The sequence below is a fragment of the Scyliorhinus canicula genome, chromosome 7 (genome assembly GCF_902713615.1).
Source record: "Scyliorhinus canicula chromosome 7, sScyCan1.1, whole genome shotgun sequence".
In the NCBI taxonomy this organism is placed as follows: domain Eukaryota; kingdom Metazoa; phylum Chordata; class Chondrichthyes; order Carcharhiniformes; family Scyliorhinidae; genus Scyliorhinus; species Scyliorhinus canicula.
This window is the reverse complement of record NC_052152.1, coordinates 125,991,702-126,006,961: the sequence shown is the minus strand read 5'-3', so window position 1 is coordinate 126,006,961 and position 15,260 is coordinate 125,991,702. Positions and strand designations below refer to the sequence as shown.

General features: G+C 47.8%; 1 protein-coding gene across 2 annotated transcripts in view; it reads left to right on the top strand.

Annotated features, from left to right (window-relative positions):
- Positions 1 to 15,260, top strand: part of LOC119969351 (myosin light chain kinase 2, skeletal/cardiac muscle-like) — a 234,329-nt gene that overhangs the window by 14,809 nt on the left and 204,260 nt on the right. For both annotated transcript variants that reach the window (XM_038802880.1, XM_038802879.1), the window contains exon 2: positions 5,160 to 5,217. In XM_038802880.1, coding sequence (XP_038658808.1) covers positions 5,160 to 5,217 — 58 coding nt within the window. The remainder of the gene's footprint in view (positions 1 to 5,159; positions 5,218 to 15,260) is intronic.

The window sequence follows — 15,260 nt, the reverse complement described above, 5'->3', positions numbered from 1 at the left end:
TCTGGGTCATCCATATCTAGTAAAGAATTTAAGTAACTCCTCCACAAACTTTTTAGCTGTAATATTACATACTGGAGTGGCCTCTGGAAACCTGGTAGACACATCCACATTGTCAAAAGATATTGATTCCCACTTTTTGTTTTAGGAAGCGGCCCTACGCAATCAATTAGGACCCTTGTAAATGGTTCCTCAAATGCTGGAATTGGTATTAAGGGCACTGGTTTTATCACTGCTTGAGGTTTCTCTATCACTTGACATGTGTGACATGATTGACAGAATGTAAATACATCTTTATGTAGTCCAGGCCAATAAAAACGTTTCTGGATTTTAGCTTGAGTTTTCCTTATTCCCAAATGACCTCCCACTGGTACCTCATGAGCAACTCGCAACACCTAATTTTTATACCCTACCGGCAATACTACTTGATGAACTTCTGCCCACTTTTCATCCGCCTGCATATGTAGCGGTCTCCATTTTCTCATCAAGACATCATTTTTACAGTAACAACACTCTGGTATACCCTCAGATTCCTCTTCCGTGTATGCTTTCTGATACATCCGTTTTATTTCTATATCTTTCTGTTGTAACTCAGCCAATTTTCCTGAACTAAAAATATCCGCCTCATCCTCCACCTGTTCTTGTTCTTTTTCAACCATCTGATCAAAAATAGTTTCTGATAATTGCACTTAAACTTCAACTTCACACTTGTCTACACCTCTGACTTTGCGTCCTTGTTCCTACACAATCCGGAAAAATCCCAGGATATTCATCCTTCAACACTTCAGTTGTCTGATTTTCCACTGGCTTATTAACCACAGTAGGCATCACTCCCACCTGCGATCCAGCTATATCATTACCCAAGATAAACTGTATTCCTGGACAAGAAAATTTCTCCATTACTCCTACTACCACTTCACCACTCTTCACTGGACTTTCCAACCTTACCTTATATAATGGAACGCTACTCCTCTCACCCTGAATTCCACATATTACCTCCTTTTCTGACAACATTCTTCCCAAACTACATAACTCCTCATCTCTTACCATTAAAGATTGACTAGCTCCCTTATCTCTTAAAATTGTGACTTCTTTACCTACTCCTCCTGATACACATGAGTAAACTTTACCCACACAAGTAAATTCTGTAAAGAGATCTGGCACCGTCTTATCAATCACCTCTTGGTCAGGCTGTACAATCGTTTGCACCTCCTTCCCTTCACTTGGGCTTTCCTTTACTACTTTAACAAACCCACTGTCTTATCCTGTTTTACCACATCAGTCTTCCCAGTGCTTTTCTTCAACCACCAACACTGTGACTTTCCATGGCCTAGTTTATGACAGTGAAAACATTTGAAACTTTTCATTTCTTTTCCACCCCCTGGATTTCATTTTTAATCTGAGAAACAGCCTCCTTATTAACTCCCTATAGTTCACCTTTACCTTTACCACTTGAGCATTTCTCATTAGGACAGTACGGTAGAACAAGGGCAGCACGGTAGCACAAGTGGCTTGCACTGTGACTTCACAGCGCCAGGGTCCAGGTTTGATTCCCCGCTGGGACACTGTCTGTGCGGAGTCTGCACGTTCTCCCCATGTCTGCGTGGGTTTCCTCCGGGTGCTCCGGTTTCCTCCCACAGTCCAAAGATGTGCAGGTTAGGTGGATTGGCCATGCTAAATTGCCCTCACTGTCCAAAAAGGTTAGGAGGGGTTATTAGGTTATGGGGATAGGGTGGAAGTGAGGGCTTAAGTGGGTTGGTGCAGACTCGATGGGCCGAATGGCCTCCTTCTGGACTCTATGTTCTATGTTCTATGTTCATGTCCCCAGTTTCTATCCCTCACAGGCTGAAACTGATGTCGGAAACCAAGCTTTGATTTATGGACTAATTCATAATCAACTGCCATTTCTGCTGCTAATCTCGCAGTTTTAACCCTCTGCTCTTCCACATGAGTTCTCACTACATCAGGAATTGAATTTTTGAACTCCTCCAAAAGTATAATTTCTCTGATAGCTTCATACGTTTGGTCTATTTTCACCTATTAAAATTACTCTGTTTGAGCCTTTCAAACTCCATGTATGTTTGACCAAATTATTTCCTTAAATTTCTAAACCTTTGTCTGTAAACTTCAGGCACTAGTTCATATGCACCTAAGATGGATTTTTTCACCTCCTCATACATCCCAGATACCTCCTCCGATAGTGGTGCAAACACTTCACTAGCCCTACCTACCAGCTTTGGTTGGATTAGTAATACCCACATGTCCTGTGGCCATTTCATTTGGTTAGCTTCCTTCTCAAATGAAGTGAAAAATGCTTCTCCCTCTTTCTCATCAAACCTTGGCAATGCTTGTACATATTTAAATAGATTTCCACCAAGCCTTCGACTTTGATGCTCTTTCTCACCAACCTCGTCACTATCATCCAACTGTATGTTTCCATTTACGTCTGCCAATTTTAACTGACTGTCATGTTTCATGGCCATTTTCTGAAGTTCAAATTCTGTCTCTCTTTATCTTTTTCCCTGATCTGTATCTCCCTTTCTCTTTCTTTTTGTTCTGCTGGGGCTATTTTTTCTTTTCTCCTTTCTACGCTCTCCTTTTTTCCATCGCTCTCTCTTTCTTTTTCCTCTCTATCTCTTTCACTTTCTTTTTCTGCTGTCTCTCTTTCTTTTTCCTCTCTTTCATATTCAAGCTGCTTTAATTCTTTCTCATGTTCCATTTGTTTAATTTGTAACTGGATTTTTGCCAATTCCAATTATTAAAACTGTACCTCAGGCAACTTTAAATGATTAGCCACCACCATAATTACCTCACCTTTTTGCATTTTGTCAGGTAAAGTTAACTGCAATGACACCCAAATCTAACAGTCTGCTTTTAATCTCTGTCCGTAAGGTACTGCGTGTGACCGTCTCCACCCCCAAAAACCTCAGAGCCTCGAAAAGAGCCATTGTCCACAACACACTCCCCATTTAAACTAGAATACCACACCTGAAAAGCAACCACAGTATGCTCACCCCTCACTGTCTTTAAGTTCACTAAGCCAATCCAATAGATAGACTTTTAACCTCCTCAAGCCCCCAATTTATTGTGGGCCAGGGTTTAGAGGACACCAAAGTGTATCATGGAGTTCACCTGGCCCACAACTTTCAATAGATTGTAGAATGGGGAGCACACGACCCATTCTGCAGGTGTGGTACAGCAGAAATCAAAAAGATTTTTTAAAGCAAAACAATGTTTATTCTATGAACTCAAGTTAACCTTTTTAAAACATACAGTGAACATCTTAGCAACCATTAATTCAAATACATTCCCTCAAAGAGTACAACACTAAGTAATCCTTAACCTGTCCTTTTAACATCCATAAGACTTTTAAAAAAGCCTTTAAACAGAAGCACATCAGGTTAAAGCTACTACTGAGAGCAGTTATTAGTTTTAGATCACCAACGGATCGATTTACAGTCTTTGGATTACAGAGAGAGAGACTCATACATCCTTCCGGCTGTGACTGCAGCTATCCAGCTCTGAAAATGAGACTAAAACACACCCTGCAGCAAAGCCTAAAACGAAAGTAAAAAGCTGACAGACAGCCAAGCTCCACCCATACTCTGACATCACTGATAAACACCCATTTCTTAAAGGTACATTTCTTAATCACCCATCTATCACATGACAACACCATCTGGAGGTTCTCTCCAAGTCATGAACCACCCCAACTTGAAAATATATCGGCCTTTCCTTCATTGTCCTTGGGTCAAAATCTTGGAGCTCCCTCCCTAACAATCCAGTGGGTATACCTACACTGCAGCGGTTCAGGAGGGCAGCTCATCACCACTCCTCAAAGTATTAGGGATGGGAATTAAATACTGGCCCAGTCAGTGACACGCAAAATGAATGAATGAATGAATTTTTTATAAATGAATATTGTAAATGCAAGCTCTAATTGTAAATGTGGTGAGGTCCCTCAGAGTGTTACATGCATAATGAAAGTAACTGGCATGGACTTAGATAGGTTGGAGACTTATGACAAATGACAAACGGAGTTTAATCTGGACAAATATGATGTAATGCATTTTTATAGGTCTAACATAGAGGGGAAATATACAGTAAATGGCAAAACTCTGAGGAATATAGAAAGTCAGAGATATCTGGGCGCGCAGGTCCACAGATCTTTGAAGGTGGCAACGCAAGTGGACAAGGTAGTCAAGAAAGCATACGGAATGCTTGCCTTCATTGGACGGGACATTCAGTATAAAAGCTGGCAAGTCATGCTGCAGTTGTATAGAACCTTGGTAAGGCCACACTTGGAATATTGCGCACAATTCTGGTCCCACACTACCAGAAGGATGTGAAGGCTTTGGAGAGGGTGCAGAGTAGGTTTACCAGGATGTTGCCTGGTCTGGAGGGTGTTAGCTATGAGGAGAGGCTGAATAGATTTGGACTGTTTCCATTAGAACGACAGAGGTTGAGGAGCCGACCTGATAGAGGTCCACAAGATTATGAGGGGCATGGATAGAATGGATGGGTAGGCACTGTTTCCCAGAGTGGAGGGGTCAGTCAGCTGGGGACATAGGTTTAAAGTACGTGTGGCAAAGTTGAGAGGCGATGTGAGAGGCAGGTTTTTCACACAGAGGGTGGTGAGTGCCTGGAATGCTGGGGAGGTTCTGGAAGCAGATACAATAATGGCGTTCAAATGGCATCTTGACAAATACATGGATAGGATGGGTATAGAGGGTTCCGGCACTAGGAAGTGCTGAGAGTTTGACCAAGGGTGGTATCATGACCGGTACAGGTTTAGAGGGCCAAAGGGCCTGTTCCTGTGCAATATTTTTCTTTTCTCTTTGTTGATGCGGTTTCATTTTCTGTAATATTAAATTGGAACTGTTTGTAACATCACTTTCACAAATTTTATAAGTCAAATATATTTTTTGGGGAAAAAACACCATGGGCTGGATTCTCCGCCTGCGGGATGCTCCGTTTTGCTGGCAGCCTGGGGGTTTCCTGACAGCGTGGGGCTGCCCCACAATGGGAAACCCCATTGACCAGCCGGTGTAACGGAACATCCCGCCGGCGGGGTGAAACAGAAATGTGGCGCAGCGGGGCGGAGAATCCAGCCCCATGTCTTGAACAGAAACTGACAGTTTGTTTTTCTCATTCCTCCTCAGCCAGCAGTAACTGAGGCCAGTGAGACAGCAGCAACAAAGGAACTATCAGATGACAAAGGTAATCACAGATCCTGTAACCAAGGGCTGGGATTGATGCTGTGTAGTACTGCAAACCCAAAGGCACTGAACAGCTATCAACGTACATTAATACCTCGAGCGGAGCATGTGTAAGCCATCACCAAAACTGCTCTCTCCCCATCCTGTGCAAGTAAGAGACCAGTCAGGGTGCAATACTGTAGAATCATTGCACACAAGGCTCTTCAGCCCATTGTTTCTATGCTGATGCTTTGCTCGAGCAATCCAAACATAATCTCACTGCTCTGCACTTCAACTTCCAATAAATATTTCCCTTTCCCATGAACAATCTAATAATGGTGCCTCGATCATTCCCCATTACAAAGCATTCCGATTTCAAGCCAAACCACACTCTCTACAAAGCATATTTGCTCTCCTGTCTCCTCACTCTCTTAGTGATAACTGTGACTTCATCATCTTGTGTGACCGACCCCCAGCCAGAGCAAATTGGGCGGGGTTCTCCAATAATGGCGCTATGTCCCCACGGCTGCAAAATAACGCGCGCAAATACCTGGAGTAAGTCCAGGGGGATTCTGCAATTTGCAGGGGGCTAGCAGGGCCCCGGAGTGCTCCTCGCAACTCCGGCTGACGATATGGGGCCCTGCATGCACACGACGACAGCCTGTGTCAGCCGCCCCATGCGACATGGCCGACCCACACCCTGGAGCGACAGCAAGAAGAGAGGCCCCTTCCCCTAGATCATGTGCGCCTGCGGATCGGTGGCCCCCGATCAATAGTCTGGCCATCCTGGAGGCCCCCCCCAATCCAACCCCGGTGAATGATTCGCCCGCCTCCCATCAGGGCGGCCGCAGCCGGGTGGAATAATGAAAGAGCCACGCCGGCGGGAACTCGGCCAGCTGCACTGGGTGAATCGCCGCGGTGGCCTTTTTCAATGGCCCCCGACCGGCGCCGCATCGGCCACGCGTGTCCAATTGGCGGCGATTCACTGGATACCAGAGAATCGCGGGAGCAGTGTCAGACCCGCGACTTCGGCGCGGAGGCTCAGCGAATCCCACCCACGATTTTCCCTTATTCACTTCCATCATTTAAAAACCTGTGTAGTTTCATAAGAACATAAGAACATAAGAACATAAGAACATAAGAACATAAGAACTAGGAGCAGGAGTAGGCCATCTGGCCCCTCGAGCCTGCTCCGCCATTCAATTAGATCATGGCTGATCTTTTGTGGACTCAGCTCCACTTTCCGGCCCGAACACCATAACCCTTAATCCCTTTATTCTTCAAAAAACTATCTATCTTTACCTTAAAAACATGTAATGAAGGAGCCTCAACTGCTTCACTGGGCAAGGAATTCCATAGATTCACAACCCTTTGGGTGAAGAAGTTCCTCCTAAACTCAGTTCTAAATCTACTTCCCCTTATTTTGAGGCTATGCCCCCTAGTTCTGCTGTCACCCGCCAGTGGAAACAACCTGCCCGCATCTATCCTATCTATTCCCTTCATAATTTTAAATGTTTCTATAAGATCCCCCCTCATCCTTCTAAATTCCAACGAGTACAGTCCCAGTCTACTCAACCTCTCCTCATAATCCAACCCCTTCAGCTCTGGGATTAACCTAGTGAATCTCCTCTGCACACCCTCCAGCGCCAGTACGTCCTTTCTCAAGTAAGGAGACCAAAACTGAACACAATACTCCAGGTGTGGCCGCACTAACACCTTATACAATTGCAACATAACCTCCCTAGTCTTAAACTCCATCCCTCTAGCAATGAAGGACAAAATTCCATTTGCCTTCTTAATCACCTGTTGCACTTGTAAACCAACCTTCTGTGACTCATGCACTAGCACACCCAAGTCTCTCTGAACAGCGGCATGCTTTAATATTTTATCGAATTCCATTGAACTCAGTTTATAAAACCAGGTCGCATGCTCTGCCTATATATTCAATGTTACCCCCACTTTTAGCTTCAATTTAAAGAGCAGACAAAATGTATTTAAATGGTCACATTAGAGATTTGACTATTTATCCATGGGAACAGGTACCAGCCATTGAATTCCAACAGCTTGTTTCCCCATTCACACCTGATAGTGTCCTAACTCCATTATCGACAAATCTGAGATAAAAGTTACAATTGATGAAACATCTACTGTTGTCTCAAAGTTCTAAAACCTTTCACTCCTGAAAGGTCTGGCTCTAGTTTTTTAGACTTTCCTCCCTGGACTACCTGACTGGATTAAATCACCTCTTAACCTCTGAAATTCCGAGGAGCACAATCTTAGTTGGTGTAATCCCTTTTTATAGCTTAACCTTACAGTTTGACATTATTTATTGTTTCATGGGTTGTGCGCGTCGCTGGCTAGACCAACATTTATCACCCATCCCTAATTGTTCCTTCAGAGGGTGGTGGTGAGCTGCCTTCTCGAACCACTGAAATCCCAAGGTGCAGGTACCTCCACTATGCTGTTAGGGAGGGAGTTCCAGGATTTTGCCCCAGCGACAGTGAAGGAACGGCAATATATTTCCAAGTCAGGATGGTGAATGGCTTGGAGGGGATTCTCCAGTAGTAGTGTCCCCAAGCTGCTCTTGTTATTCTAGGGGCGAGGGTTTGCAAAGTGCCATCTATGGAGCCTTGGTGAGTTGCTGCAATACATCTTATAGATGGCACATAATGCAACCAATGTGCGTCGCTGGTGGAGGGAATGATTGTTGAAGTTGGTGGTTGGGTCCCAATCAAGCGGGCTGCTTTGTCCTGGTTTAGTTTCTTGAATGTTGTGGGTGCTGCACTCATCCAGGTATGTGGACTGTATTCCATCACACTCCTGAATTGTACCTTGTAGATGGTGGACAGACTTTGGGGAGTCTGGAGGTGAGTTACACGCAACAGAATTCCAAGCTTCTGGGATCTTGCAGAATTACAGTTTTTATACTGGTCCAGGTTAATTGCAATCCCCAGGTGGTTGTTGGGGAATTCAGCGATGGTAGTTTTTATTTTCTTTCATTATTTATTCTGTTGTGGGATATGGGTGTCACCCACAGTATTTGTTGCCCTTGTGCTGTGTGGCCTGACACACCATTTCAAAGAAGCAGTTAAGAATTAACCACATTGCGGTGGGTATGAAGTCACATGTAGGCAGATTTCCTTCCCTAAAGGATATAGGATTTCCACAACAATCAACACTATCTCCATGGTCATCTTGAGACTAGCTTTTCAATTCCAGCTTAATTATTGAATTCCAATTCCATCAGCTACCTAAGTGGGATTTGAACCCAAGACCACGATATCAATAATAAGAATTATGGTTTGATGTGGGCACTAACGCAAGAGCCCCGACTTTCCAGTAGTAGTGTAGATTAGGGCCAAGCAATCTACCTGGACAGAGCTCTTTCTGCTGCTACCTGCTCAATGGTAAAATGGTGGACAGCCTGAGTTCTATTCCACACTGCAATATTACAGATTCTAGCAGCTTGGGGAGGTCAGGTGACATACCTCCCATTTCCTCCCTTGGATTTTGAACAAACAATGTATTTTTCCAGGTCTGGAATCTTGACAGAGGAGCAAGGGTCCCTTTTGTCCCCGACAGATATATGTCTCCATGGCCCAGTGCTCTGCTTTAGAAATGTAAAGGGTGTTAGTGCATTTCTTCTGCAGTCACTGGGATTAAAGATGCATTAGTGCATCTTTAAAGATAAGGAGTACCCTGATGGTTCCTGAAGGTTAGAAATTCCTTTAGTATGAGTCATGGCTAGTCAGGCAAGTCCGGGTAAAGCCCTTGCCAATTTTAAATATAAAATAATTTGATAAAGTAGCAAGGTTGACAGAGATTTCCGTTTTCCTTGCTGTAATATTTGTGTGGCACAAATGTTATTTACCCACTGGTCAGCCCAGGCCTGGATATTGTCCAGGTCTTTTTGCTTTTGGACATGGACGGCTTCAGTATCTGAGGAGTCGGAAATGGTACTGAACATTGAGCAGTCATCAACGAACATCCCCATTTCTGACCTTATGATGGAAGGAAGGTCATTAATGAAGCAGCTGAAGATGGTTAGGCCTGGGACACTACCCTGAGGAACTCCTGCCCTAGAACTGAGATGATTGACCACCAACCATCTTTCTTTGTGCCGGGTATGACACCAACCAGTGGAGATTCCGCCCCCACCCCCCAATTCCTATTGACTCCAGTTTAGTGAGGGATCCTTGATGCCATACTGGGGTGCCATTCTGCCTTGATACCAAGGGCAGTCACTCTCACCTCACCTCTGGCATTCAGCTCTTTTGTCCATGTCTGACCCAAGGTTGTAATGAAGTCAGGAACTGAGTGACCCTGGCAGAACCCAAACTGAGCATCCATGAGCAGGTTATTGCTGAGTAAATGCTACTTGATAGCATTGTTAATGACTCCCTTCATCACTTTACTGATGATTGAGAGTAGATTAATGGTATGATTATTAGATTGGTTTGATTTGTGCTGCTTTTCGTGGACATTTCTGGGTAGATGCCAATTTTGTAGATGTACTGGAACAGCTTGGCTAGAGGCGCAGCAAGTTCTGTAGCACGTCATCAGTACTATTGCCGGGATATTGTCAGGGTCCATAGCCTTTGCAGTATCCAGTGCCTTCAGCCGTTTCTTGATATCATGTGGAGCGAAACAAATGGACTGAAGGCTGGCATCTGTGATTTTTAAAAAATATATTTTATTGAGGCAATTATATATTCAAACAACAAACATAATCACAAAACAAAACAAGCCAACAGGGATGCAAATAACAAGCTCAACAAAATGCCTAACACCCCACCATCCTGCCCCTCACTTCCCAGCTCCCCTGCCTCCCCATTTTGACCCCCGCCCTTCATGGCTGACATCGTGGGCCTTTGCCGAAATCGCATTCGGCGATCAGCCGGAGAATCAAAGTTCCCGACCAAATCGGGGGCGGCGCCGCTTTCGCAATACTCCACCCCCTCCAAAGTGGCATATTGGGGGGTGTACGTCACGCGACATATCGACGCCCTCAGGACACTGCCTGAGGCTCGGTCCCTGATGCACCGCCCCCGACTGGCCAAGTTCCCGTCGGCATCGGTCACATGTGGTCTCATCCGTCGGGAACTCGGCATTGCTACTGTGGACTCAGTCCAGCGCCTCCACAGTCGGGGGAGGGCCGATCCGCGGGCTGTGGAGTATTTTGTCAGCAGCTAGGGGCACTGTGGGGGGTGGGGTGGGGGTGGTCCGGGGCGCACGAGCTGGCCAAAAGGGAAGCACTATTTAGCGGGCCGAGTCCGCGACCAGCCTCCTCCATGTAGCATGGTTCCGTCGCTGCACGCCGCTGCCGTGCACATGCGGGGTTACGGCAATTCTCTAGGCCGTATCAGCAGCTAGAGCCAGTGCTCTATACTGCCGGCATGCTAGCCCACAGCCAAACAGAAGATCGGTGGCCATTTTGCGGCATTTTGTCTGGCACCGTTCCCACGCCAGCATGGGGGACATAGCCTCAGAATCGGAGAATCCAGCCCCTTAACTTTTCTCAAAGAAGTCGATAAATGGTTGCCACCTCCAGGCAAACCCTTCCATGACTCCTCTCAAGGCAAACATTATTTATTTTAGCCTGAGGAACTCTGCCAGGTCACTCACCCACACCCCAGTCACGGGGGCCTCAAGTACAAGAGTCGGCAGGTCATGTTACAGTTGTATCGGACTTTGGTTGGGCCACATTTGGAATACTGCGTGCAGTTCTGGTCGCCACATTACCAGAAGGATGTGGATGCTTTAGATTGGATTGGATTGGATTGGATTTGTTTATTGTCACGTGTACCGAGGTACAGTGAAAAGTATTTTTCTGCAAGCAGCTCAACAGATCATTCAGCACATGGGAAGAAAAGGGAATTAAACAGAATTCAAGAAAATACATGAGAATACATGAGAATACATGAGAGGGTGCAGAGGAGGTTCACCAGGATGTTGCCTGGTATGGAGGGTGCTAGCTATGAAGAAAGGTTGAGTAGATTAGGATTGTTTTCGTTGGAAAGTCGGAGGTTGAGGGGGGACCTGATCGAGGTCTCCAAAATTATGAGAGGTATGGGCAGGGTGGATAGCAACAAGCTTTTTCCAAGAGTGGGGGTGTCAGTTACAAGGGGTCACGATTTCAAGGTGAGAGGGGGAAAGTTTAAGGGAGATATGCGTGGCAAGTTTTTTACGCAGAGGGTGGTGGGTGCCTGGAACGCTTTGCCAGCAGAGGTGGTAGAGGCCGGCATAATAGCATCATTTAAGATGCATCTAGACAGATACATGAAAGGGCGGGAACAGAGGGAAGGAGATCCTTGGAAAATAGGCAACAGGTTTAGATAAAGGATCTGGATCAGCGCAGGCTGGGAGGGCCGAAGGGCCTGTTCCTGTGCTGTAATTTTCTTTGTCCTTTGTTCTATTCTAACAATATCCGTCTCCGAGCTACCAGGGAGGCAAAGGCCAAGACATCGGCCTTTCTCACCACCTGGACTCCCGGGTCCTCTGACACTGCGATGTTTGCCACTTATAGACTCGCGGCTACTGATGTGCCATCAATTGTACGCTAGACGAGTGCTTTACAAAAGTCAGGCTTTAATAAACTAGAACACAGCTCTGCGATCGTCTACAATGGAATGGACGATCGCCGGGCGTTTGTCCATTTATACCTCGTTAATGGAGGCGTGGTTAACTCAGCCTCTCGGCCAATCGGTTGAGAGGCACATGACCGACCAGGGCCAATGGTAAGCCGGTGTTCTGCCCCAATGGCAGACAGGTATGCAGATCATATCACCACAGCTACCTTCACCTTCAGGACCTCCGACATAACGCAGCAAACCCCTGCTAGAATCCCCCAACTTCGGACATTCCCAAAACATGTGGGCGTGATTGGCGGGCCCACCCGCACACTGCCCACACCTATCCCCCACCACTTCAAAAAACCTGCTCATATATGCCCTGTGGGCCACCTTAAACTGGACAAGGCTATGCGTATTGCACAACGAGGATGCATTCACTCTCCTCAAAGCATCTTCCCACAACCCAGCCACCAGCTCCCAACCCAGCCTCCTCCCACTTCCGCTTCACTACCCCTATCGGGGCTCCCTCCCAATCAATCAGTTCCTTGTACATTTCTGACACCTTCCCGTCCCCTACCCTTGTTCTTGACACCACCTTGTCCTGTAAGCTGGCATCTGTGATGCTGGGTGTTATAACCTGCCTGCTTACCACTGGCTGGGGACTAATGGCAATCCCACAATCCTTAGCGATAAGAGCTTCACCAATGAAGGGGGTGGAGAAATCATTAGCAGATTCCCTGCATAAATAAAGCTAGCCAGTATGGAACCAGCTAGAGAGTAGTGAGCAGCAAAGGAGGTACTGCTGCTGTTGTGTATGTATATGTAATTGTAAATAAAGTTATTTCTTTCTATTCTCCAAACTCGTGCTGGATTCTTCATGGGCCTCACAAAAATGGGCGTCCTCCAGAGTTGGACAAGATGGGTCATCCATTCAAACTCTTGGCTGTAGGCGGTTTAAATGTTTCAACCCATCTTTTTAACTAATGCGCTGCGTTCATCCAGCATTTGTGGAGCCTCCTCCTCCAGCAATTTGTTTAAATTAAAGGGATATGGGAAATATAAGTGCAATAGTCATAGGGGATTCCTTAGTCAGGGGGACAGATAGGCACTTCTGTTGTCGCGAAAATGACTCCAGAATGGTGTGTTGCCTTCCTGGTGCGAAGGTCCGGTAGGGCATCCTGAAGGAAGAGGGTGATAAGGCAGAGGTCATGGTACATGTTGGTACCAATGACATAGATAGCAAGAGGGATGAGGTCTTGCAACAAGAATTCAGGGAGTTAGGCAATAGACTAAAGAGCATAACCTATCGGGTTATAATCTCTGGATTACTCCCAGTGTCACGTGCTATGAATACAGGAGTAGTAGAATGGCACAGATGAATTCATGGCTGAAGAGTTGGTGCAGGAGGGAGGGTTTTAGATTCCTGGAGCGTTGGGACAGTTTTTGGGGAAAGGTGGGCCCTGTACAAGTGCGATGGTCTATATCTAAACCAGAGAGGGACTAACATCCTTGTTGGCGGGTGTGCAAGTGCTGCTTGAAAGAGTTTAAAGTGTTTGACAGGGGGAGGGGACACAGACTGAGAGCAGAATAGGAACACAGTATAACATAGAAAAGCAATCAGGTCAAAGGGAATACACGTGCAGTAAGTTTCAAGGGAGTAAGACAAGGCTAGACGGCCTCTACTTTAATGTGAATGTGATAATGATTGACATATTGCATTATAAGTATGATATAATAGCTATCGCAGAGACATCGTTAAGTGAGGGGCAAGATTGGCAGCTCAACATCCTGGGATATCGAGGGTGGGATTCTCTAATCCCGCGGCAGAGTGTTCATGCCGTTGTAAACGGCATCGCGTTTTACGACGGCATGAACAGGCCGCTCCAAGGACGGATTCAGGTCGGCACATTGGGCCAGCACTGGCGCCGCGAGAAGCGGGAGGGGGGGGGCGTGGTGCTATACCGTCGTCGGATACGCGGCATGCCTCGATGATGCGGCGCTGCGTCGCTTAAGGTGCGCGACTGGCGCACAGTCCCGAGCCCTGCGAGGTGGCCGCCGTCCGCCGTGCCGGCCCGAGGTTCGGGGATTACGACCTCGACACTTTGCTGGACGAGGTCGATGGGAGGAGGGCGATCCTGTGCCCTAGACGGGGCCACCGGCTCCCAGCCAGCACAGTCCGGCGAACATGGAGGGAGGTGGGCAATGCCGTCAGCGAGGTGGGGCACACCCCACGGACCGGCCAACAGTGCCGGAAAAAGCTGCATGACCTGATGAGGGCAGCCAGGGTGAGTACACAGAGACAGGCCCCTGGCACCACCCCACTCCTACCACCCACCCATGTGAAAGGCCTTCCACTGACACTGAGACCCAGGATACTGATGCACGGAGAATGGACACCCAGGACACTGATGCACAGAGGACAGACACCCAGGACACTGAGAGCCAGGACACAGAGACGCTGAACACAGATGCACACGACACCCAGGACAGTGACACACAGAGGACGGTGACACAGGACAGGGACACACAGAGGACTGTGACCCAGGACAGTGACACACAGAGGGCGGGGACCCAGGACAGTGACACACAGAGGGCGGTGACCCAGGACACTGGCACACAGAGGGCGGGGACCCAGGACAGTGACACACAGAGGACTGTGACCCAGGACAGTGACACACAGAGGGCGGGGACCCAGAACAGTGACACACAGAGGGCGGTGACCCAGGACACTGGCACACAGAGGGCGGGGACCCAGGACAGTGACACACAGAGGAGGGGGACCCAGGACAGTGACACACAGAGGGCGGGGACCCAGGACACTGACACACAGAGGGCGGTGACCCAGGACAGGGACACACAGAGGGCGGGGACCCAGGACACTGACACACAGAGGACTGTGACCCAGGACAGTGACACACAGAGGGAGGTGACCCAGGACAGTGACACACAGAGGGCGGTGACCCAGGACAGTGACACACAGAGGACGATGACCAGGACAGTGACACACAGAGGGCAGCGACCCAGGTCAGTGACACACAGAGGGCGGTGACCCAGGACAGTGACACACAGAGGACGAGGACCCAGGACAGTGACACACAGAGGGCGGTGACCCAGGACAGTGACACACAGAGGGCGGTGACCCAGGACAGTGACACACAGAGGACAGTGACCCAGGACAGTGACACACAGAGGGCGGTGACCCAGGACAGTGACACACAGAGGAGGGGGACCCAGGACAGTGACACACAGAGGATGGTGACCCAGGACAGTGACACACAGAGGACGGGGACCCAGGACAGTGACACACAGAGGACAGGGACCCAGGACAGTGACACACAGAGGACGGTGACCCAGGACAGTGACACACAGAGGACGGGGACCCAGGACAGTGACACACAGAGGAGGGGGACCCAGGACAGTGACACACAGAGGGCGGGGACCCAGGACACTGACACACAGAGGGCGGTGACCCAGGACAGGGACACACAGAGGG